The following is a 26,078-nucleotide window of genomic DNA, read 5'->3' as shown; positions in this document are numbered from 1 at the left end:
ATTACAAAACGGCTCGCCCGAAACTGCTCGGAAGTAGCAATTTGGTGGCCATTGGCAAAAACCCAATCACGATCGTTAAAAGGCAACCCATCCAAAAGTGATTCTGTATATCTGCTACTTTGACATGCTTGCACAGGAAAATCCCGATTACCCATAAACATAATCCACAGAAGGAACGAGCACACCTCTCCTGGAAGAGGCTCTTGCAGCATATACCAAACAGGTATTTTGAACAAGAAGAAATGTTAAAAGCTATTTAAAAAAAAAAAAAAAAAGCGCCTGACTTAATTGGGTAGAAAAAACATAGTGGCAATTTTTGTTTAACAGCCAGCATACACAATTACCTGTTCAACATCCAAGTTCGTGATAGCCTTCTGGAGGTATCGTACGCCACCATGGATCAATTTAGTGCTTCTGCTGCTAGTCCCTGATGCGAAGTCATTTCTCTCTACAAGGGCTGTTTTCAGTCCTGTGTAACCAGAAAAGCAAATTAACTTCTTAAATTACACAATTTGTATGTAATTCATTAAAGGCACTTCTCCAGGGTAGAGACAATCACTGGAAAAAAATTAGTCTGAACATGGATAAATTTGTATTCAAAGTGCAGTACACTGTCTATATTATAATGAAGAGATTTTAGGCTCTTCCTGAGGGACGAGTCAAGACTGAACTGGAAGAATATTAAACTGTGAATGAATCACACCTAGAAAACATTGCCAGATGATTTCGTGGCAACAAGATTCTCTGGTGTGTTGAGGGGAATCAAAAGGAGGGCCTGGCACCATCTTTCCCCACATGGCACCAATGGGTGTTGTACCACAGCCTTCAGAACGCATGGCTGCCCCCCCCCCCACCGAGGGCAAACTGTTCCTTTGCTGAACTCTACTACTTTACTGCTACTGTAATGCATTCACTAACGATACCAAATCAGAGTCTTTCTGTTCTAGGTCCGACTTGCAAAAGTGCCTGAGATATGATACAGTGGATAGATATGCAGGTCAGGGATATGATCATTATGGTGTAAGAGACACAGGCAGGTGGGAATTTCCACGGGATAAGAGGAGAGGGGCTCCTTGGGTAAATTTGTCACACAAGCATACAAGCATGAAGACCTGAGGTTCAATCACTGGAACCCACAAAATTACAAACAAGGTCGTGGATATCTATAATCGTAGAATTCTTACAGACAGATACACAGTAGCCCAAGACAGGAGAATCCTAGAAACAGCCAGCTAGCCTGGTGTGTGCAGTGGTAAACAAGAGACCTGTCTCAAGCAAGACTGTCCCTGACCCCACACACGTGAACACGCGCCCGTACATAAATACAATGACTTTAAAAAATCAAAGCAGTTCTATTGTTGAGCTCACAGTGTAGCCCCAAACAGCGTATGTTTTATGTACTGTTTCAATATTAATAGGAAATACAAGCTAGAATAAGGAGACCAGTGCAGAGTACCAATAAAGAAAGCAACCATTCTTGGGGCTGAAAAGTTAGCTCAGTAATTACGATCTCTTGCTACTCTTGCGGAGAGAACTTTGATTCAGTTCCAAGCCCCAAAATCAGGTCGCTCGTAACTGCCTGTGACTCTTCTGGAATCTGCAGAAACCTGCACTCACAGTTAACTTGTCCTGAGTGTGCTAGAGACAAAGGAGGATAGTATGCGCACACACCAGGCACATACACATACATACATACATACATACATACATACATACATACATACATACATACATAAAAAATGTTAAAGATAATATTCTTGCTAAAGATGAGGCTGAACAAGGATAGGTACATTCTATAAGCCATCCCATCCCCTTTATCCAAAGACCACTACGAATCTCTCAGGGGAGGAAAAATCTACTTCCGATTTCTTTTCTCGCAGAGACACCCTGCCTCTTTAAGGCCGCAGGTGATCGGCAGTGCTGCAAGTCCGGGTCGTACACAAGGTGAGTTCTTCAAATGCACAAGTCCTGTAGTGTCCATCCACAGACAGCACTGGGGATATCCAGGAGCTGGTTACTCCCTCAGGCAATCGGTTAGGTCACAGATCCATTCACAATCATAACGTGAGGCAGAGAGCTATTGGGACTCCCAAAAGCTAGGATAGGAGAGAGTGCATGCCTTCTGTTCAGAGCCATTTAGTAGCAAAGGGTTGCTTTGATAACATTTAACTGAACAGAAATGTCGTCATAAAACCAGAGCAGTTCTCTTGACTTAGAAGAACGAAATATTTGGAAACAATGAAGATCGAAAGGTAGAGATGTTTGATTTAAGATCAAAAACTGCCAGTGTCCCAACTAGGGAAAAAAAAAACAAATAAAAAATAAAAATAAATCACAAGTTCTGACAAACCTACATCACTGCTCTTTGACAAACAACCCCAGAATAAGTTCTGCAACTCTCTAAGTTATTAAAACATTACTAGCACTTAATTTGATCTGGGTGTGCTACAGACAGGGGAGGATGGCCAGATAGTACATATCTGAGTATCGAGAGTCATGGACCCTGGCCATGAATCCACATGGGCCGGCAATCAAGTGACTCTCCTCAGGCAAATGAAAAAGCAGGGAGTGTCAGCAGGGCCTCCTTCAGAGCAGAGAAGACTTGTCTAACTTCACATCAGAACCTGAATTCAGGGCATGGACTCAGACTGCATGGACTCAAAAATCACATTTGCCGACCCCTTCCACGCACGCCCTGCCACCTTTACTTAGTGGATTCGACAGAGATCTTTTGGTGTTCTAAATTCGTCCTTTCTTCTCCAGTTGAAGATCAACCGAGGGAGGTGACTTTCAGATGGTATTTAGGAGCCATATTATTTAAAGTAGGCCTCTCTTTAAACCCTAGCACCACAGTTATTACATCCAGACGCCTGCACCAGAAAAGAAAGGAAAGTGAGCCTGAGGGAATATGGCCCTCAGCTTCCGGTTAGAGCAGCCCCAGATGCCTCCAGGCTGTGATCTCAGACCTCCCAGGCAGTCCTGCCTGAGAATGTCCTGTGTGCAGTGCCACTTTCCCAAGCAGGAGGACATAGTAACATAGTAACTCAGGAAGCCCATCCCTTCCTCCTCACCTCAGGCCCTCCCCGTGTGAGCACTTGCTCTAGTGAAAAAAAAAACTGTCATGTGGTCCGAGTAGAAATGGAGAGGCCCTGGATGACAGGTGACCAGGCTTTAGTCCAACAGTTAGGGAAACTGTCCCTGCCAACACCATCTGAGTCACAAAGAAACACTGCTGGTGGACACTCAAAGACAGCCACAGACCCAGCAGGGGCTCACTCACTGAGACTCCTAAATATCCCAAATGAGATGGTGTAGGTGTTCTTGTTTAAGCCACTTAAATCTGGGAAGGGCTTTACTGGGAACAAAAATTCCTGTGCGAAGAATGGCGATAACCATTTGGAGGTCTTGTGGGTTGTTTTTTTTTCATATTTTACTTATTTTATTTTATGTGTATCCGTGTGTGTGTGTGTGTGTCCCTGGGTGTATGCATGTGCAGGACATGTATGCAGTAACAGAAGGGGTCATACATACACCCAGGGACATACACAAATACACAAAAAATATGCAAAAACATCCCCTGGAGTTATAGATGGTTATAAGCCATGATGTGGATGCCAAGAACCAAACCTGGGCAGTGGTCAACATTCTTAACTGTTCAGCCATCTCTTTAGCACCCCAGTTTAGTTCTTAATCACTTCTGGAGAAGCAGCCATCAGAAAAGGCTAAGTTCATAGAGCCTGCTTCCAGCTGAGGAAGTAGACTTAGGGCAGCTTAAAAAGGCAAGGTGAACCCGTAATTCCAGTCCCAGGATGCTGAGGCTGGAGAACGGTTGACTTCCACACTAGCCTGAGTTGTACAGTGAAAAGCCATGGAAGAGGAGAGAGAAGGATGCGGAGGATGAAGGGAATGGGAAGAAGGGAAGGAGGGAGGGAGGGTGGGTGACTGGCAAAGGCTTCAAAGTTCCCAGCCTTGCCTCAGGCAGCTTGTCCCTCAGGACTGGAGAGAAGGGTATGTGTGATTGTCCTGAGGAGGTGACCAGGAGCTTTTCATCCACAGTCGCATTTGAAACCTGTCCTGAGGGTCACTTTTAGCCACAACAGCAATCACTGAATAGTCTCAAAATTAATAAGCACGAGGCCTGCAAGTCCCATACTCTACTCAGTCCTGAGTATCCATTTCGGAATGTGATGGTTTGCATATGCTTGACCCAGGAAGTGGCACTTTTAGAAGGTATGACTTTGTTGGAGGAAGTGTGTCACTGAGGGGTGGGCTTGGAGACCCTCCTCCTACCTGCCTGAGGATGCTCAGTCTGCTCCTGGCTTCCTTCAGATGAAGATGTAGAACTCAGCTCCTCCTGCACCATGCCTGCCTGGATGCTGCCATACCCCCACCTTGATGATAATGGACTGAACCTCAGAACCTGTAAGCCAGCCCCAATTAAATGTCCTTTATGAAACTTGCATTGGTCATGGTGTCTGTCCACAGCAATAAAACCTTAATCAAGACAATTTCCAGGAACCAGGGCTTGCCTGGGCAACTTTTTTTTTTTAAAGCAATTTTTTAATTTCTTTTTTTTCCCAGAAATTCTGATTGTTTGGGGAAGTATTGCTATGTCTCCTGACAAGCAAATCATTGAAGTGTTTAAGTTAACCAAGCTTGTTAGGTTCTAGAAAGTTTTTCTTTGGGTGAAGGATGGGTAGGGATGGGGCAGCTGGGGAATTGCTACTGGCAGACCTGAGGTTCACAAGCGGCCAAAGCAATAAGGAATCTGGCCACAGGAGGCAGCTCTAGCAAGAGTGTCTCAGGACCCCTGCTGTCAGTCAGGATAGACTTTTCTTTCCCTAACTCTGTGTGCTGTTGTAAGAATTAGCAAGCCACCTCAGACGGGCATTCCAAGATATTTAAGGTCAAACCCTTGGGACTGCTTTTTCTTGAGGTGGATATTTCACAAGTTATTTGTATGTATTTACATAAAAAAGTAACCATGAAATTTAAAATAAGCCTCTCAGTTACACCAAGCCTTCCCCTGCAACTGTTACCTCATCGAATTACCAAGCCACCCAACAGAATTTCTGAAGAGAAATGGGATTGTTTTTCCCAAAGCATACAAGATAGTCTCCAAACTGACCGCCAAATCCGGGCATCAAACCACCATGTAAACTTAAAGTTGTTTAAACTACAGAAGAAAGAAAGAAACCTAAAAAAATCAGAACCTTGACATTTTCAAGGACTCCCATGTATCAAGTGCTCTGAAATTCTCAATGTTGCTGGGTAGGAATAAAGAAAAGAAGTAACAAAAAGTCAAAGCAGGACCAGAAGCCTCAGCTGCTTCTGACTTCATTCTTTGGTTAATTAACTAAAATGTTTATGGTACCCACTTGCCTGCCTGTGTGTGCGTGATTGGTTACATGTGTGTATGTGTGTGTGTACAAACGAATGCGTGAGTGTGTGCTTGTATGTTGGTTTTGTGGGGTAGGACCTCACTATGTATCTCAGGCTTCCCTGTAACTCCTTGTGTAGCCCACTCTGTAGCTGGAAATCCTTCCTGCTCTGCCTCCAATGCTGGGATTACAAGTTCTCATCACTGGACTCCAACTTGCTTTTTCATGTATTTTCTGTTTGTTTTGTTTTGTTTTGTTTTTTGTTTTGTTTTATCTAATGTTTCCCTCCTCAGAGATTTTAAATTGAAAGCTTTGTCTTCTAGTTTAAGAATAAAGTGGGGGAGAGCTAAACCTTCAGAGAGGCAAACAAACCTGGGAAACCAGAAGAGATTGCTCCCTGCACACACATCTCGGACGCCAGAGGAAAAAGCCAAAGACCATCTGGAACCCTGGTGCACTGAAGCTCCCGGAAGGGGCGGCACAGGTCTTCCTGGTTGCTGCCTCTGCAGAGAGCCCGTGGGCAGCACCCCACGAGCGAACTTGAGCCTCAGGACCACAGGTAAGACCAAATTTTCTGCTGCAAGAAAGCTGCCTGGAGAACTCAAGACACAGGCCCACAGGAACAGCTGAAGACCTGTAGAGAGGAAAAACTACACGCCCGAAAGCAGAACACTCTGTCCCCATAACTGACTGAAAGAGAGGAAAACAGGTCTACAGCACTCCTGACACACAGGCTTATAGGACAGTCTAGCCACTGTCAGAAATAGCAGAACAAAGTAACACTAGAGATAATCTGATGGCGAGAGGCAAGCCCAGGAACACAAGCAACAGAAACCAAGACTACATGGCATCATCGGAGCCCAATTCTCCCATCAAAACAAACATGGAATATCCAAACACACCAGAAAAGCAAGATCTAGTTTCAAAATCATATTTGATCATGATGCTGGAGGACTTCAAGAAAGACATGAAGAACTCCCTTAGAGAACAAGTAGAAGCCTACAGAGAGGAATCGCAAAAATGCCTGAAAGAATCGCAAAAATCCCTGAAAGAATTCCAGGAAAACATAAATAAACAAGTAGAAGCCCATAGAGAGGAGACACAAAAATCCCTGAAAGAATTCCAGGAAAACACAATCAAACAGTTGAAGGAATTAAAAATGGAAATAGAAGCAATCAAGAAAGAACACATGGAAACAACCCTGGATATAGAAAACCAAAAGAAGAGACAAGGAGCTGTAGATACAAGCTTCACCAACAGAATACAAGAGATGGAAGAGAGAATCTCAGGAGCAGAAGATTCCATAGAAATCATTGACTCAACTGTCAAAGATAATGTAAAGCGGAAAAAGCTAATGGTCCAAAACATACAGGAAATCCAGGACTCAATGAGAAGATCAAACCTAAGGATAATAGGTATAGAAGAGAGTGAAGACTCCCAGCTCAAAGGACCAGTAAATATCTTCAACAAAATCATAGAAGAAAACTTCCCTAACCTAAAAAAAGAGATACCCATAGACATACAAGAAGCCTACAGAACTCCAAATAGATTGGACCAGAAAAGAAACACCTCCCGTCACATAATTGTCAAAACACCAAACGCACAAAATAAAGAAAGAATATTAAAAACAGTAAGGGAAAAAGGTCAAGTAACATATAAAGGGAGACCTATCAGAATCACACCAGACTTCTCACCAGAAACTATGAAGGCCAGAAGATCCTGGACTGATGTCATACAGACCCTAAGAGAACACAAATGCCAGCCCAGGTTACTGTATCCAGCAAAACTCTCAATTAACATTGATGGAGAAACCAAGATATTCCATGACAAAACCAAATTTACACAATATCTTTCTACAAATCCAGCACTACAAAGGATAATAAATGGTAAAGCCCAACATAAGGAGGCAAGCTATACCCTAGAAGAAGCAAGAAACTAATCGTCTTGGCAACAAAACAAAGAGAATGAAAGCACACAAACATAACGTCACATCCAAATATGAATATAAAGGGAAAGAATAATCACTATTCCTTAATGTCTCTCAATATCAATGGCCTCAACTCCCCAATAAAAAGACATAGATTAACAAACTGGATACGCAACGAGGACCCTGCATTCTGCTGCCTACAGGAAACACACCTCAGAGACAAAGACAGACACTACCTCAGAGTGAAAGGCTGAAAAACAACTTTCCAAGCAAATGGTCATAAGAAGCAAGCTGAAGTAGCCATTCTAATATCAAATAAAATCAATTTCCAACTAAAAGTCATCAAAAAAGATAAGGAAGGACACTTCATATTCATCAAAGGAAAAATCCACCAAGAGGAACTCTCAATCCTAAATATCTATGCCCCAAATACAAGGGCACCTACATACGTAAAAGAAACCTTACTAAAGCTCAAAACACACATTGCACCTCACACAATAATAGTGGGAGATTTCAACACCCCACTCTCATCAATGGACAGATCATGGAAACAGAAATTAAACAGTGATGTCGACAGACTAAGAGAAGTCATGAGCCAAATGGACTTAACGGATATTTATAGAACATTCTATCCTAAAGCAAAAGGATATACCTTCTTCTCAGCTCCTCATGGTACTTTCTCCAAAATTGACCATATACTTGGTCAAAAAACGGGCCTCAACAGGTACAGAAAGATAGAAATAATCCCATGCGTGCTATCGGACCACCACAGCCTAAAACTGGTCTTCAATAACAATAAGGGAAGAATGCCCACATATATGTGGAAATTGAACAATGCTCTACTCAATGATAACCTGGTCAAGGAAGAAATAAAGAAAGAAATTAAAAACTTTTTAGAATTTAATGAAAATGAAGATACAACATACTCAAACTTATGGGACACAATGAAAGTTGTGCTAAGAGGAAAACTCATAGCGCTGAGAGTGCCTGCAGAAAGAAACAGGAAAGAGAATATGTCAGCAGCTTGACAGCACACCTAAAAGCTCTAGAACAAAAAGAAGCAAATACACCCAGGAGGAGTAGAAGGCAGGAAATAATCAAACTCAGAGCTGAAATCAACCAAGTAGAAACAAAAAGGACCATAGAAAGAATCAACAGAACCAAAAGTTGGTTCTTTGAGAAAATCAACAAGATAGATAAACCCTTAGCCAGACTAATGAGAGGACACAGAGAGTGCGTCCAAATTAACAAAATCAGAAATGAAAAGGGAGACATAACTACAGATTCAGAGGAAATTCAAAAAATCATCAGATCTTACTATAAAAACCTATATTCAACAAAATTTGAAAATCTTCAGGAAATGGACAATTTCCTAGACAGATACCAGGTAATGAAGTTAAATCAGGAACAGATAAACCAGTTAAACAACCCCATAACTCCTAAGGAAATAGAAGCAGTCATTAAAGGTCTCCCAACCAAAAAGAGCCCAGGTCCAGACAGGTTTAGTGCAGAATTCTATCAAACCTTCATAGAAGACCTCATACCAATATTATCCAAACTATTCCACAAAATTGAAACAGATGGAGCCCTACCGAATTCCTTCTACGAAGACACAATTACTCTTATACCTAAACCACACAAAGACCCAACAAAGAAAGAGAACTTCAGACCAATTTCCCTTATGAATATCGACGCAAAAATACTCAATAAAATTCTGGCAAACCGAATTCAAGAGCACATCAAAACAATCATCCACCATGATCAAGTAGGCTTCATCCCAGGCATGCAGGGATGGTTTAATATACGGAAAACCATCAACGTGATCCATTATATAAACAAACTGAAAGAACAGAACCACATGATCATTTCATTAGATGATGAGAAAGCATTTGACAAAATTCAACACCCCTTCATGATAAAAGTCCTGGAAAGAATAGGAATTCAAGGCCCATACCTAAACATAGTAAAAGCAAACCAGTTGCTAACATTAAACTAAATGGAGAGAAACTTGAAGCAATCCCACTAAAATCAGGGACTAGACAAGGCTGCCCACTCTCTCCCTACTTATTCAATATAGTTCTTGAAGTTCTAGCCAGAGCAATCAGACAACAAAAGGATGTCAAGGGGATACAGATCGGAAAAGAAGAGGTCAAAATATCACTATTTGCAGATGACATGATAGTATATTTAAGTGATCCCAAAAGTTCCACCAGAGAACTACTAAAGCTGATAAACAACTTCAGCAAAGTGGCTGGGTATAAAATTAACTCAAATAAATCAGTAGCCTTCCTCTATACAAAAGAGAAACAAGCCGAGAAAGAAATTAGGGAAACGACACCCTTCATAATAGACCCAAATAATATAAAGTACCTCGGTGTGACTTTAACCAAGCAAGTAAAAGATCTGTACAATAAGAACTTCAAGACACTGAGGAAAGAAATTGAAGGAGACCTCAGAAGATGGAAAGATCTCCCATGCTCATGGATTGGCAGGATTAATATAGTAAAAATGGCCATTTTACCAAAAGCAATCTACAGATTCAATGCAATCCCCATCAAAATACCAATCCAATTCTTCAAAGAGTTAGACAGAACAATTTGCAAATTCATCTGGAATAACAAAAAACCCAGGATAGCTAAAGCTATCCTCAACAATAAAAGGACTTCAGGGGGAATCACTATCCCTGAACTCAAGCAGTATTACAGAGCAATAGTGATAAAAACTGCATGGTATTGGTACAGAGACAGACAGATAGACCAATGGAATAGAATTGAAGACCCAGAAATGAACCCACACACCTATGGTCACTTGATTTTTGACAAAGGAGCCAAAACCATCCAATGGAAAAAAGATAGCATTTTCAGCAAATAGTGCTGGTTCAACTGGAGGGCAACATGTAGAAGAATGCAGATCGATCCATCCTTATCACCCTGTACAAAGCTTAAGTCCAAGTGGATCAAGGACCTCCACATCAAACCAGACACACTCAAACTAATAGAAGAAAAACTAGGGAAGCATCTGGAACACATGGGCACTGGAAAAAATTTCCTGAACAAAACACCAATGGCTTACGCTCAAAGATCAAGAATCGACAAATGGGATCTCATAAAACTGCAAAGCTTCTGTAAGGCAAAGGACACTGTGGTTAGAACAAAACGGCAACCAACAGATTGGGAAAAGATCTTTACCAATCCTACAACAGATAGAGGCCTTATATCCAAAATATACAAAGAACTCAAGAAGTTAGACCGCAGGGAAACAAATAACCCTATTAAAAAATGGGGTTCAGAGCTAAACAAAGAATTCACAGCTGAGGAATGCCGAATGGCTGAGAAACACCTAAAGAAATGTTCAACATCTTTAGTCATAAGGGAAATGCAAATCAAAACAACCCTGAGATTTCACCTCACACCAGTGAGAATGGCTAAGATCAAAAACTCAGGTGACAGCAGATGCTGGCGAGGATGCGGAGAAAGAGGAACACTCCTCCATTGTTGGTGGGATTGCAGACTGGTAAAACCATTCTGGAAATCAGTCTGGAGGTTCCTCAGAAAATTGGACATTGAACTGCCTGAGGATCCAGCTATACCTCTCCTGGGCATATACCCAAAAGATGCCTCAACATATAAAAGAGACACGTGCTCCACTATGTTCATCGCAGCCTTATTTATAATAGCCAGAAGCTGGAAAGAACCCAGATGCCCTTCAACAGAGGAATGGATACAGAAAATGTGGTACATCTACACAATGGAATATTACTCAGCTATCAAAAACAACGAGTTTATGAAATTCGTAGGCAAATGGTTGGAACTGGAAAATATCATCCTGAGTGAGCTAACCCAATCACAGAAAGACATACATGGTATGCACTCATTGATAAGTGGCTATTATCCCAAATGCTTGAATTACCCTAGATCCCTAGAACAAACGAAACTCAAGACGGATGATCAAAATGTGAATGCTTCACTCCTTCTTTAAATGAGGAAAAAGAATACCCTTGCCAGGGAAGGGAGAGGCAAAGATTAAAACAGACACAGAAGGAACACCCATTCAGCGCCTGCCCCACATGTGGCCCATACATATACAGCCACCCAATTAGACAAGATGGATGAAGCAAAGAAGTGCAGACCGACAGGAGCCGGATGTAGATCGCTCCTGAGAGACACAGCCAGAATACAGCAAATACAGAGGCGAATGCCAGCAGCAAACCACTGAACTGAGAATAGGTCCCCTATTGAAGGAATCAGAGAAAGAACTGGAAGAGCTTGAAGGGGCTCGAGACCCCAAAAGTACAACAATGCCAAGCAACCAGAGCTTCCAGGGACTAAGCCACTACCTAAAGACTATACATGGACTGACCCTGGACTCTGACCCCATAGGTAGCAATGAATATCCTAGTAAGAGCACCAGTGGAAGGGGAAGCCCTGGGTCCTGCTAAGACTGAACCCCCAGTGAACTGGTCTATGGGGGTGGGCAGCAATGGGGGGAGGGTTGGGAGGGGAACACCCATAAGGAAGGGGAGGGGGGAGGGGGATGTTTGCCCGGAAACCGGGAAAGGGAATAACACTCGAAATGTATATAAGAAATACTCAAGTTAATAAAAAAAAAAAAAAAAAGAATAAAGTGGGGGAAGAAGGAGGGGGCCTCTTTATCCTAATTGAATAACTGGGTGGCACTTTTGATGCGGCATTCGACCCTTTCGCTTTGCACTCAGGTTTGAAGAGATCAAAAACATGCTTTCAAGATGCTGAGGGCTGACAAGGCTGGGAATGACCGTCCTTCCGGGAAGAGATACCAATCTCCACTGTAATTAGACCTATATTAGGTTCAAGGATCATATTTTTAGACTTATTTATTTTATGTGTATGAACGCTTTGCTTGCTTGTGTGTATATACAGCATAGGCGTGCCTGGTGTCATGGAGAAAAGAAGATACTGTAAGACTTTGGGAAGTTACCGATGATTGGTACCTGCTATGCGGGTGCTAGGAATCAAATTCTGGTCCTCTTGAAGAACAGCCAGTGCTCTTGGCCACTGTGCCTTCTCTCCAGCCCCCAATCCAAAATGTTGTAAGGAGGAGCTTAGTTCTCTCACTTTCCCTCCCTCCTCTCTTACCTCTTGTTAGGTTATTTATGTATTTAATAGTGCAAAGCAATACGCACTACCACTGTTGGGGAGAATCAAAACAATACCAGATGCTAGCATCTGTCTAGCTGAGGGGTGGTATTATTATTATTATTATTATTATTATTATTATTAATTTTAGGGAGTGGTCTCGGGAATTCCACAGCAGTGATAAAATCTTGAGTGAGATCTCAGGTAGAGAGGTGATTTGTAAAGAATATTGACAATGTAGAATCTACCTTCCATTCATCCTCACCCCATCTGTTAGCGCACTGAGTGAAGCCAGACCTTCCAGGCAGAGTGGACGGCTAGCACTAAGCCCAGCTCTTCTGGACTAAGTGACGCTATTTCCAACTAAAGCAGCTCATGGACCATGACAGTTGGATGAACACAAGGGACTAGAAATGATACGACATTTAACTCTGCCAACGTGGAATAGAACAGACGTATATTTTAATACCTTTTACTCATTATCTTATTATTCATGAAAACAAGCTCAATATAACAAATGCAGAGATGCAAAGAGAATAAATAAAACTCTCCTGTAATTACAGCACTCGGAGATAACCGCAATTGACATCTGGATGCTTAAACGTCCCCCATGTTCCGTGCACGTATATAGCATGTACGTGTGCATATGTACAGGTTTGCAAAAACTGGATTATAGGTTATTTAAATTTTTCTACTTAACATTGTTTACTGTAAACACATTGCACATCAATAAATGCTGTATACAACTTTATTCTAAAGGCATTTTAAAGCATTGTATTAAATATTTACTATGATTTATATATTCGGTTCCTTATTTTGAACATCTGGCTTACTATTTTCTTTTTCTTCTCTTACAGATTAAACTGCAAAGACCCTACTTTCCTTTTAATCCCCTGTATCTGTAATTATGCCATTAGGATTAATTTTAAGAAATATGATTAAGGTTTGCTAAATGAAAAGCAGAAGTCACTGCTATGAAATAATCAGAGACACCAAGGCCATGACTTACAAGTCAAAACGTTAAGGTCCCTTGTACCATAATACTAGAAGCACAAGGACCAAATCCACATGCCCCAGCAGAAAAGACGAGACTGTACACAAAGATGGGACCCTCTTTCATTAGAAACCTTTGGGCACTTGTTTGGGATTTCAAGAACCACCGCCATTACTAATAAAGAGAGTACCCCAAAGGCCAAGTGTTCTTGTGAAGGACTCATTTCTCCAGGATGAGACACATGTGAAGCTGCGCAGTAACCCAGGCAAGCCAAGGTCAGGATCCAGCACCTTGCCTGGCATTTACTGACAGTGAATGCTAGACATGTTTAGACATGTAAAATATTAGGTATTGGTTATTTTAATGCCTGTCTATGCTCATATTAGGAAATGGATAATATATAACTAATATAACTGTAAAGTGTGTGTGTGTATGTGTATTAACACATTTTGTGTTATGTAGATAGACATACAATATTAAGGTTACAAAATTGTGTTTAAAACACAATACTGTAATTTCAAGAAATGAGGTGATGCTATTGTTCCCTCTTTTTACCTTGTTATTATAAAAATAGTGTCAAACGGAGGTGATGGAGATTATCCGTAGACAAAATAATACATAAATAAATAAATAAATAATAAATAAATGTCAATGGAAACTGAGGCTAATTATTAAAAGTGTTTTGTATATGTTGCCATAATCTTGATATGCTTGAGTCTATAGTCTGTATAGATGTGTGATTTTGTTTGCTTGTGTGTGCATTGTCCTTCCATAATATTCTTTTCCAACTTATAACACATTTGCATATAGATCTGCCTGATTTTCTACAACTGACTGCAGTCCCTGATATTTTGTTATCATAAATACCGCTACAAATAAAAGTCTAGGGGGGTCAGGGAAGTATGTCAGGAAATGAAACTGCTAATCATACAACCTGAGGTTGACCCCCTAGAGCCCACATAAAAAGCTACATGTGCTGATATAAACTTATAACGCCAGCCTTCCTACTATGGCCACACATTCACACAAATGCACACAGAGACACATACAGAGAAACAAATACATGCATACATAAATGCATACATACATGCACCCCTACATAGGTACATACATAATTTTAAAATAAAAATTTTGTTAATGTGGCACTGCACAGCCAACTGTAAACAACTCTTTTATTTATTCAAACAAAATTATTTTTAAAAGACATGGTTGATTGAAAATTAAGATTAAACACTCATGGACCAGTAACGCAGCAGAATGTTTCAGCCAAATGTTCCTGTCTTGGTGGGCTCGGAATCTGGGGCTGTGATCCTGAAGGGTAAGGAATGTCACTATCCACTGTGGGAGAAACAAAGGACTCAGTCTCTGAGAGAAAGACTGAAGAAGGCTTCTCTGCTTTGTACAGGAAGTTGGCAAGCCACTCCTGACCACTGTGTAGGGCTGGGGACTATCTGCTGGGTCACAGCCAAACACAGGAAGATGAGTATGGTCCAGACCACACCAACAGAGCCAAGGCTTCAGATGGCTCCACGGATAGTCAAGATCAGCACAAGTCAGAAGGCTCAGTTATACGCAAAGTCCCAGATGGATCTTAAAGACAGGAGCAACTAAATCTAGAAACAGAATAGAAAACTCAGTATTTCCTGATAGGTTCCCACCAGCTCCAGTGGATAGTCCCGTCCAGTGATCACACAGGTAGCCCTGATTAAATAAAATGGGGCATAAAGCAAAACCGAAAGTTATGAGTCTCAGAAAGAATGAATCAGTCGAGAGGAAGAGAGGTTGATAAAAGAATGTCGAGAGATTGAGAGAAGACCAGACAGCACCCACACTGCATTATACGCATGTATTAAGTTGTCAAAGAACTAAGTTTGTTAATAATTAAAAGAAACAAAAATCAACATTACATGATGGACAGAAAGGGGGAAGATAAGCAGAATGGAAAGGTTAGGTGAGGCCAGAGTGATGAGTCAGCAGTTTAGGGCACTTACTATACTCTTCTAGAGGACCCAGGTTCAATTTCCAGCACCCACATGGTAACTAACAATTCTCTGTAACTCCAGTTCTAGAGGACCTGACAAGCACTTCTGACCTCTGCAGGCAAAACACCCATACACATAGAGCAAACCAGAAGTAATAAAATGTTTAAAGGTTAACTAAATAAATAGGTAGAATGTAGTCAAATAAATAATTTGTTTATGATAGACAAAACACTGAAAATATCTGACATTTAAACTGGACATGGTTGTGCATGCCTCTAATTCCGGGAGGTAGAGGCAGGGGGATCAGAAGTTCTGCTACCTAGCTAGCTCAAGTCAGTCTAGACTACATGAATCTGCATCACAAACAATTAGAAGTTCTGCCTGCAGACCCCTGACAAAAGAAATCGCTACATTAAAATTGTGTTAAAGGGCAGACTTGGATCTCACACCTTTAATCACTGCACTCAGAAGACAGGAGGCAGAGTGGTAGGACAGTCTGGTCTACAGAGTGAGAGAGTTCCATGACAGCTAGAGTTATCTCAAACACACTGACAAACAAAAAAATGAAAAGTAGAAAGAAAGGAAGGAAGGAAGGAAGGAAGGAAGGAAGGAAGGAAGGAAGGAAGGAAGGAAGGAAGAGTGAAACTTAAATTTCCAAAAGAGTGGTCAGAGATTTGCAACATCACACCATTTCCAGTGTCTGGCAAGCAATGAGCTAGCTTTCTGAAGTTTCACACCTTGAAATACAGCTTCCCCCACTCTCCTAGTTTAATTTCTTTTGCTATAATAAATAACTGACCAAAACCGACTTACAGGAGCAAAAGGTTTATTTCATTTTATGCCAAGGAAGGAACTCTGGGCAGAAACCATAGCAGAAGACTGGTGTGCTCAGCCACCCTACAGAGAGGCCCCACCTACCTAGGGGATGGTAACACCCACAGTGTACTCAGCCCTCCACATACAAGTCCATAGACCAGTCTGATGGAGCCAATTCCTTGATTGAGGTTCCCTCTTCCCAGGTGACGATTTATGTCAAGTTGACAGAAACAGCAAGGAAGGATACTAAGGCATATGGCTCTATAGCTCGCAGAATGAGTCGTGTGTTCAAAGTTCTCCCTCTTTAGCATTTTTTTCCTACATTGCATAAACCTTTGCTTATTGAAAAGAACATCACTAATTCCCTCCAGTTATCCCTGAAGATCTGGACATTTCTCTGCAAAGTCATGACACTTGTTGAAAGCTGGGACTCAATAAGCAATGAGACCAAAATTTCAGCTATATTCATCCCATATCCACACCCTGTGTCCTTACTACCCTACATGGCCCAGACGTTCGAGAAGCACATTGAGACCAAGAGTGGCCACCCACGTACCTCCTAGGAACTAGAAATAATATTTATTATTCTGTGAGTTCATACGCACCCACACGTGTGCAGGAGCCCATGAAAAGCAGAGAGGGCATCAGATCCTTTGGAGTCACAATTCATTCATGAACTGGGAATGGAACCCAGGTCCTCTAAAAAGAGCAGTGAGTGCTCATAACCCTGAGGCAGCTCCCCATCCAGCTGCTTGCTTTTAGGTTTGGAACAACTGATGACTGATGACTGATGACTGACAACTGACGACTGACTGTCCTGTCACCAGTCTCGCCCAAACATCCCCGGCCCTAGCAAACATTTTCAAACAAGACGTAAATACTTCTCCAGCAAGATAGTCCTTTCTGCACTTTAAACAGAAGCATAAAGCTACATTTTGTAAGTTAGATTTTAAACCAAGAATGTCCTGGGTGGTTCCAGATACACACAGGTAAAGTCACGTAAAAGGAAAAGAAAGAACCAGGGAATCACCTGAGGCAGAGACTGCATGAATCAGTCTCTTCATTTCTGCTTCCTTGGGAGCTAAGTCCCCACCAAGGAGCCTTGGGGCCGACTTCAACCCAGGAACTAGCCCCAGACGTGTTGAACAGTGAAGCCATTACTATTGATCCTAGACCTGCAGGAGAACGTGAGCCACACTCTGCCTGTTATGTTTATGAAATAATATTCCCAAATGAAACAAATGAGAATCGATGCCTGAAAAAAAATGCAGAGGATGAGAAGGTAATAAAGGGGCATTGTGAAGACTCCACACCACCTTCTCCACGGCGTTCGTCTGGCCATTACCGGCACAGGAGTGCATCTCAAAGCTTGTGCAAACATTTCTCTAAAAGCCCTTTCACATCTATTGGTTTCCCCCCCAAAACTTTGATGCCCTGAAAAATCTAATTATTAGTGGTAACTTTAAAAGATCACAGTAATTTATTTTCGTCAAATGTGACTAAAGATTAATGGATACAATCAGGAATAATTTGGTAAAAACATATCAAACACAGAGAAAGCAAAATTTGTTGTTAAGTGAAGCATCAAATATAATAAAAGAGCAAATTCCATGAATAAACGGCAACAATGCGCAATTCATTAACCAAAGGCCCGTGGTTATTTCACACTTCAGAGGGCCACTGATATAATCAGAAAGCACAGAAAGAGTGTAAATACAGACTACCTTCAACACCTCCTTGTATGTTTTAATTATAAACATTATGCCCATCCCCTCTATAAATCATAAACCTAGAAAAAACATTCAACTAGTAATTCTAAAATGGCAATCGGTATGTCACAAAGTACTACATGTGTTTCATTTTATTAGATATCAACTATAAAATGCACAGAAACTCAAATCATCATTATCATCATCAGTGTTACTACCCCAATGCCCCAATCACTACTGAATGCTTACTTCAATGCTCAAATTAAAAATGCAGCAGTTTATATCGACTATTTCTCACATGCTCAGAGTTTGCTCATAACGATACTCAATTCATTCTGGTAGTGTTTTAAATTAAAATAAAAAACAAAACAAACAAACAAACAAAGAGACTGAAGATATAGTTCAGTAGTGATGTGCTTAGCAGGCCCCAGGCTCCAGATTTAGAATCCAACACACATGCAGAAACACAAAAATAGCCAGACATGCTGTCACATGCCTGAAATTCAAGTATTTGGGAGGCTAAGTCAGGAGGATCTAAAGTTTAAGGCCAGGTTGGGTGACCTAGCCAGACACGTTTCATAAACAAGTATGTGAAGTGACTAAGAAAGAAACTCACCATCAACCACTGTACCCCGTATGCATGTGCATCCTGCACACAAATGCACATGCAGGCATACAACACACACACACACACACACACACACACACACACACACACACGAGGAGGAAGCAAAGAAAGCTTCATCACTTATCGAAAAGAAATAAGGCAGTGTTTTCCATTGACAAGAATGAATGCAAACACATGAAGAAACTCCACTGCTTTTTGGAAAAAAGAACACTACAGAAGAGTAGGCGTGGTCATTCTTGTCTGTCTTTTTAAATAGAGAGAAAGTACACGACAGGTGACACTTTTCCAAAGGAGAAGAGAAATGAGGAGGCTGCGGTGGGTGACTGTTTCATTCCAACCCACCATGATCGTCTAACCACCATGGCTTTCCTGCGTCTCCATCTGCTACCCTGCCCTCTCTCAGCCTCCAGACCCGTCTCAGCTTCTGTAGCACTCTCATTTTTTCTGTTTAGTATGGATAACTGGTCAGTTTACAGTTCGGGATTACAGTCTACCAACTTCTCTGCTTCTTAACAATACCGGGTGTCTGTCTAGATCAGTTCTAAGTGCAGGGTCCCTTTCTTCTGCTCCACAACCTTTGCCCCTGTTTCTGGCTCTGGGAAACAAATTTCATCTTCCTGTGCTAACTAGGGCACACCCGTGAGAGCCCTTTCCGCATCTTCCCAGGGCAGATGGATCCTCTCTTCTTCCATGCATATTAAACTTCCACCATGCACTGATGGCCTTCTGGATGCTACTTTACCATGGCATTTGTCTCCGGAGAGTCTGTGCCTATCTCTGTTGCTTCCAAATTACCAGCTCCCCTTTCATCTCTAGAGGCCTAACTCAGGAAAATCAAGGCCATCAGGTGGCACACCTCCTGCCTCTCAACTCTTCCGTCAATCTTTCTTCTGGCCTTGGTGGCCCAAGCTACAGATCCTGCTGCCGCCTCCCCACATACACTTCCTCCAGCATATTCCGTGCAGCCCCCCAGCATCTGTCTTGCAGCCAGGCCCCTGTCCAAAAGCATTCTTTGCCTGGGAAGCTACTACATGTGCCAGTAGTTTTTCTGCTCCTGACCACTCTGTCAATAAGAATATGCATACCTAGCCCAACGGTGGTGGCACACGCCTTTAATCTCAGCACTCAGGAGGCAGAGACAGATGATCTCTGTGAGTTCGGGGCCAGACTAGTCTACAAATTGAATTCCAGGACTGCTGCCAAAGCTGTTACACAGAGAAACCCTGTCTCAAAAGGCCACAAAGGAAAAAGAAAAATGCCTACTTATATGTTTATAATGCCTCTGAATGAAAGGTGCGTACTCTCTGCCATGTGATCCGTGCACAAAAGCTCCCCAAGGGCTCTGACTATAGATCATCTGTGTGTTCTCTTCCACACAAACTACGCATGCAGTAAGTACTCCAAATATTTGCAAAACTGAGATTAAAAGAAAGATTATATGTTATATAAATCAAGAAAATAACCGAGGATAAAAAAAAAAAAGTTTCCTAACTGACTCCTGCTAGACAAAGGACTCTCTTTGGCACAGAAGATTGTCACCTATATTAATTCCTTCAAGTAGAGCAGTCTCAAGTATAGCCTCTCATAAAGGTAACTGTCCACTCTCCTGCCCAGGTTGATCAGAAAGCTAAGCTCAAGTTGCCTTGTGATAACTGTAAACTGCTCTTCAAACCTGTTTTAGCGTGTTTGACTATAAGTCCCCCCCCCCAATTATACACCATGTGGAGGCATGACAGTCTATGAAAACAGGAGTCAATGTGGTAACAAGAGTAGACTCCAGTGTGCCTACATGTTAAATTTATCACGATTCAGGGTAAACAGAAAAATACTTAGGCTATAAGGTATACACGAAAATTTTCAGGAATGTAGAATTTGATTTTCAAATAAATCTGTGAAAGATAAACGTCTATTTATAGTTATATTTAAGTTTTAAAACTGTTTTGAGCGCCTAGATTTTGAAAATTTGCAAGAACGTTTCAAGGAGGATCATAACTTAGAGAACACCAAATGAATGTGAGCTCATGAGGCAAAAGATACGAGGCATTCGAAAGGAGGGAAGAGGACTTGTTCTTCAGGACTCACCTCTGGTGACGGCGTCTAGCGCACAGCCACATCCTGTGGCTCCTCCTCCAATGACGAGGATGTCAAATTCCGATGTGTTCTGCAGAGTCATGAGCTGAGCTTCTCTGGAAGGAGGCTCCCTGTTCACGGGCTCTGAGAAGCATGTTGCTGCTTCCACATACGCCAGGCTTACCTGAGGGGAAGCAGACACCAGGAATGTCAATGAGCAAAGCATGCTGGATACTGTAAAGAAGTTCCTAGTGGGAGTTGGGGATTTAGCTCAGTGGTAGAGCGCTTGCCTAGGAAGCGCAAGGCCCTGGGTTCGGTCCCCAGCTCCGAAAAAAAGAACAAAAAAAAAAAAAAAAAGAAGTTCCTAGTGGAGATGAGGGTCACCAAGGCTAGCTGACAGTCCACATGCAGTCTCGAGATTTCTTCCTGTGGGTCTCAGGGTTTTTTTTTTACCCACAGAACAAATGACTGGTTGCAAATTCAGTGTCTCAGCTGTTAGACTTTTATATATAGCAAAGTTTAATTATTTCTGCCACTTAATAGTAATAATAAAGCTAGGCATAATGCCGTTAAATTCCTTGGTTGTTTATCAATATGACTCATCAACAACCCAAATCAAAAATGTATGCTTTTTTTCCCCAAATGCTTGCCCTAGTATTTGTGTTAGAATGCATCAGATCATCCCAATACAAGTATTTGTAAGACTCTTCCCTCGATCTACACCCAGGACAACCACTAGCAGGATTGGGCCACTATGCTGACCAACATCTAGAATTCCAACACCAAGGAAACTAAGGCAGAAAGGCATTCTAGGTTAATAGTGAATCCTGGATCCAGACTGCATTACACGAGAGATAACTTATTTAAAAAAAAAAAGTATATGTATTATACATACACATTATTATATGTGTATGTGTGTATGTGTGTATGTATATGTCGTCACAATCAGAAGTCAAGGTTAAACATACAGAAAGATAGGTAGTTGGGTTTCTTTTTTCTTACTATACTGTAGATTCATTTAACACACACAGTGAAGAGGATTGACCCATATGTCTCCATTAGATCTCAAAGACCACAAATTCTGTTTCTCTCTATAGCATCACAAGATCGGCGCAATGAAGACTCTTCTCCCACTCTGACATAAGTCACCTAGGCATCTCTGAATGAGCAGGGGCAAGTTTGCTCAAGAAGAGGAGCTCTCAGGTCTTCTGAAAAATGGATCTTTCCTTGTTTCTAAAAGATGGCTTGGAATAGTTTATGCAGCCCCAAACTGGCCCCAAACTGACCTTAGGCTTACAAGTGTTGATCTAGCAATGGTCACTGCTCTCTTACATGAGGATTATTCCATTCATTCAAGATAAGGAATTTTTTTTTCAATTCAGAGAAAATGAACTATTCCCTGTAATTGGATTAATTATCATCAAGTCAGTTGTATTTCTATGAAAATAAAGCCAAAAGTCTAGAGAAAGTTAGGAAAGCCTTGTCTCCAGCCACAGGGACTCAGCTTGAGTCTCCACACCCCTGTCTTAGAAGTCTGACAAGCTGAGTTCAATCCCCAGGACCCATGTCAGAGGGGAGAACAGACTCCAACAAACGGTCCTTTGGCCTTCATACTCACAACATAGTGAATTAATTTTTAAATTATTAATTCAAGGGCTAAAACTTTTAAATCCCATTCTGCATATGACTCCTATTTGCGTATTAATAACTGTTTCCTCATGTAACATGACAAATTAAAAAAAAAAACAAAACTGCTAGGTTCTTCTAGCTTTGGTCTTAGTCTTCCCCAGCTAATGAAAAGAAAATAGAGCACATGGAGAAATGGTATATACACAGACAGACAGACAGACAGAAAGGGCAAATGCCAACAAGGGGGGTGGGGCACACTATGACCACTGGGGTAGGGAGGGGGAGCTGCACCATGACAGATGGGAAGGATTTGGACATGGGACTGACAAGTGACTAAACCGCCAGAGAGTTTTCACACATCAACAGAATTGCTGACATTTTCTGCCTTGTAAGTTTTCTAGAAATAGTTGAGGAATAAGTTTAAAGACCATATTATGGTATAGTTCATTAGAACTTGTTAATTTCTGAAAACTCCCTCCTCTGGTCTAACTTTAGTAAAGCTTGAACTAGCTCCCCTTTAGTGGATGAGTGAGATTGGGGGAGGGGCGGTCATTCCCATTGCCTACACGGTTCCTGACCTTTTGTGGGAACAGTAGTCTCAGTCGTCTTAATCTCAATATTAAAGACACCTCTTTCATTTTAGTGTGGTAGATACCAGCCTTTGATTTCAGCCCCAAGAGTCGGGGAAGGAGGAGGATTAAGAGCAAGGCCAGCGGACTACAGGGCAAGATCTTGTCAAAAATAACAACGATGTTTCCATAGGTTTCCAATAGCTCATGTTTCCAACATGCATCCTAACAATTCTTTAAAGATTCTTTAAGCCCCTAAACTACTCAGCCGTAGTATTTACCCACTAAGCTCACTGGTATCTAGATTTTTACATAGCCACCATCACCTACTTCATCACAAGGCATGCCCCTCCCGCAACACTACCACACCTGATCACATACAACTGACTGTCCGCTCAGCTCAGTATCCAAGAAACGTTTCTCCTGCTTTGTGTGCCTTTCTTTGTTTCCTTTGGATAGCACTCAACTGCTATGAGTGACTGGCATGCCTCTTAGGAGCCTGTCCTCTATTACCTAATCAAGATAATCCCCCATCTCTGAGGGATTCCAATTCTCATCTACCTGAAAACTGAGATTAACTAGCATCATACCTGGTGAGTGTCTAAACTGTGGTGTACCTCTGCAGTGGAATAATGAACGGTGAGTGATTTTACAAAGAACTGGTGATAAAGAGACTCCATGAGCCTCGAATTCAAACTAAAGGCTGAGTTCACATTCTACCAGAGCACAAGCACCTAGGCAATACATGCACGAGTGCCCTTGATGCAATACAGAGTGGTCACTGAAAACAATGACTTGCCCCGCACAGAAAAACCAACCAATCTCCGTGCTAAGCAAAAGCGGCCAGACTCAGGCATCTCTGTACTCCATGACTGTGATCATTCTATATAATGTTAACTAAAAAGGCATGGGATCAAAAATCAGATCAGCGATCGCAGGCCTTGGGGAAACCCTGTCTACAAAGGGCACAAGAAACACCTTGGAGATGACAGAAAGGTTCTGTCATTTAACTGTGGTTATAATTACATAACTGAGGGTGTTATGAAGAGTTAGTTTTGCTACATTTAAGCTGTTGCCCAAATTGTACATTAATAAAAGTGACTTAAAAATAATGACCAGCTGTGGACTGAGCACGTATGTTCTAGGTGGGTTTATAAGGTGTTTGCTTTTTTCTTTTTCCTGCTCACTGAATCTTCATAGCAAACCTGAGTGAGGTTGTGTTATGCTCTCCACTTAGGAAGCTGGTGCTGAGATACAGAAGTTATCCCAAAACGGTGTGACCAGCTCACAGCAGAATTGGAATTGAAGCGTCACAGCTTGGCAACAGACACCAAGTCCTACACTGCTCTACTGCGCTGACTGTACAGAGAATCTTAAGGAAATAAATACAAAAGCAAGCTAACTAGCTACAACAGAGTGAAATAATACCACTGGCGAGATGCAGAAAACTTTTAATATTGTGGGTGTAGGGGGAAGGTATCCCAATTGTGGCAGAAGTTGTACTGAGGAGTTCCTCCGATTTAAAAATATATACTTCTATACACACACACGGTGCTATTGAGGGTGACTTATTTAATTTCTGACGCTACTTTAAAATAGTGTTTTATTTTTGTTTATTTCTTTCCAAAAAGCTGGAAAGTGTTGCAACTGAGAAGCTAAGCACCATGCTTATTTTAGAGGCAGTAAACACAGCCTAAGGCCCTACTTAGAATTATGACAGGAGAAAGACTCATTTTGGCTCCATGCGGCTTTTGAGTAACAAAAATACATCTGCACTGTACCTTCTCTAGAATATGTTGATTTCAGGGAAATAAAGGGGAGGAATAAGAGATAATAAAAGCAGTATTGGTAAGTAAAGACACTTTTAAAAAGGGGTCTTTTGTGTTCCACTCCTCACAGATCTGTCCTTTCCTTGGTCTCCCTCTCCAAGCCTGACAGTTTGATTAGACAGGAATCTGACAGGAATCTGGGAGGTGAGCTCTCCTGGCGGATGCACCCAGAATGTCCGAACTCACCCGAGAGACCAAAATGCTCATGAGATCTGCAGATGCTGGACTCAGCAGCACTCGCTCAACAAATCACCAGAGAAGTCCCTCAAGCCTTCTTCTACAGGAGACAAAAGGATACGGTGGCAATTGTAATAGTACTTGCAGGGTGTTAAAGACAGAGAAAAGGCTAAAAGGCACAGGGGACTCTGTGTGTGTGTGTGTGTGTGTGTGTGTGTGTGTGTGTGTGTGTGTGTGTCTGTCTGTCTGTCTGTCTGTCTGTCTGTCTGTCTGTGCATCTGTGCATCTGTGCGTCTCTGTGTGTGTAGTGTTAAATTAGAACAGTGCTCACCCAGTAGCACATGCCTGTAATCCTTACACTCATTTGCTAGAGGCAAGAGAATCAATCAGTAGTTCAAGGCCATAGTCAGCTATAGAGAGTTCAGGGCCACAGTAGTTATACAGCAAGGAAGGAAAAAAGGAAGAGAGGAGGGCAGAGGAGAAAGGAATGAAGGAAGGAAGGGAGGGAGGGAGGGAGGGAAGAAGGCAGGAAGGCAGGAAGGCAGGAAGGCAGGAAGGCAGGAAGGCAGGAAGGCAGGAAGGCAGGAAGGCAGGAAGGCAGGAAGGCAGGAAGGCAGGAAGGCAGGAAGGCAGGAAGGCAGGAAGGCAGGAAGGCAGGAAGGCAGGAAGGAAGGAAGGAAGGAAGGAAGGAAGGAAGGAAGGAAGGAAGGCAGGCAGGCAGGCAGGCAGGCAGGCAGGCAGGCACAGTCACAGAAGGCGTCTCATAAATCCTGGCCAAGCTTTCCTATGAAGGCCAGCTAAATCAAGAGTAGTGGACATCAGCTGGAAGACACTAGAAAAGGAAGCAGGAATAGCATGTGCTAAGTCTAGAATACACACAAGTCTGCTCTTTCCTGTCATCACACTACTCTTGAAATCTGGCTTACATGTCCAACTTTAAAAACTGCACAGTTTCACAAAGTTCCAAACTGAGATTAACCTAAGAAAACTGAGTGCTAACAGCTGTGGCCTGTAGGTAAGGCAGGACCTGTAAGCTTCAGGGCACTCACCTGAGTTACCCATCCCACCAGTCTGTCGAATGGAGTCATGTGACTTTGCTGTCCCAAGCCTAAACCCAGAACAAAGTGAGAACTTCCAAATGAAGGATTAGCTACTTAACCTGACCACTGAAACCAAAGGTCTCTCTACCTACTGCGGAGGCAGAAGGATAGAAGGCCACCATGGGTAACTTGTCTTCAAAAGTGAGCTCTGGA

At 42.0% G+C, this 26,078-nt stretch overlaps 1 protein-coding gene across 7 annotated transcripts in view; it reads right to left on the bottom strand.

The window, feature by feature from the left end:
- The window catches only part of Gpd2 (glycerol-3-phosphate dehydrogenase 2), a 133,765-nt gene that overhangs the window by 64,006 nt on the left and 43,681 nt on the right, over window positions 1-26,078 (bottom strand). For all 7 annotated transcript variants that reach the window (XM_087648942.1, XM_087648941.1, XM_087648931.1 and 4 more), the window contains 2 exon segments: window positions 20,634-20,805; window positions 345-469 (listed from right to left, as the gene is read on the bottom strand). In XM_087648942.1, coding sequence (XP_087505068.1) covers window positions 345-469; window positions 20,634-20,805 — 297 coding nt within the window.

Source organism: Rattus norvegicus, chromosome 3 (genome assembly GCF_021556685.1).
Source record: "Rattus norvegicus strain SHRSP/BbbUtx chromosome 3, alternate assembly SHRSP_T2T, whole genome shotgun sequence".
Taxonomy (NCBI): Eukaryota; Metazoa; Chordata; class Mammalia; order Rodentia; family Muridae; genus Rattus; species Rattus norvegicus.
The sequence above is the reverse complement of the archived record's forward strand: the minus strand, read 5'-3'. Positions and strand labels throughout refer to the sequence as shown.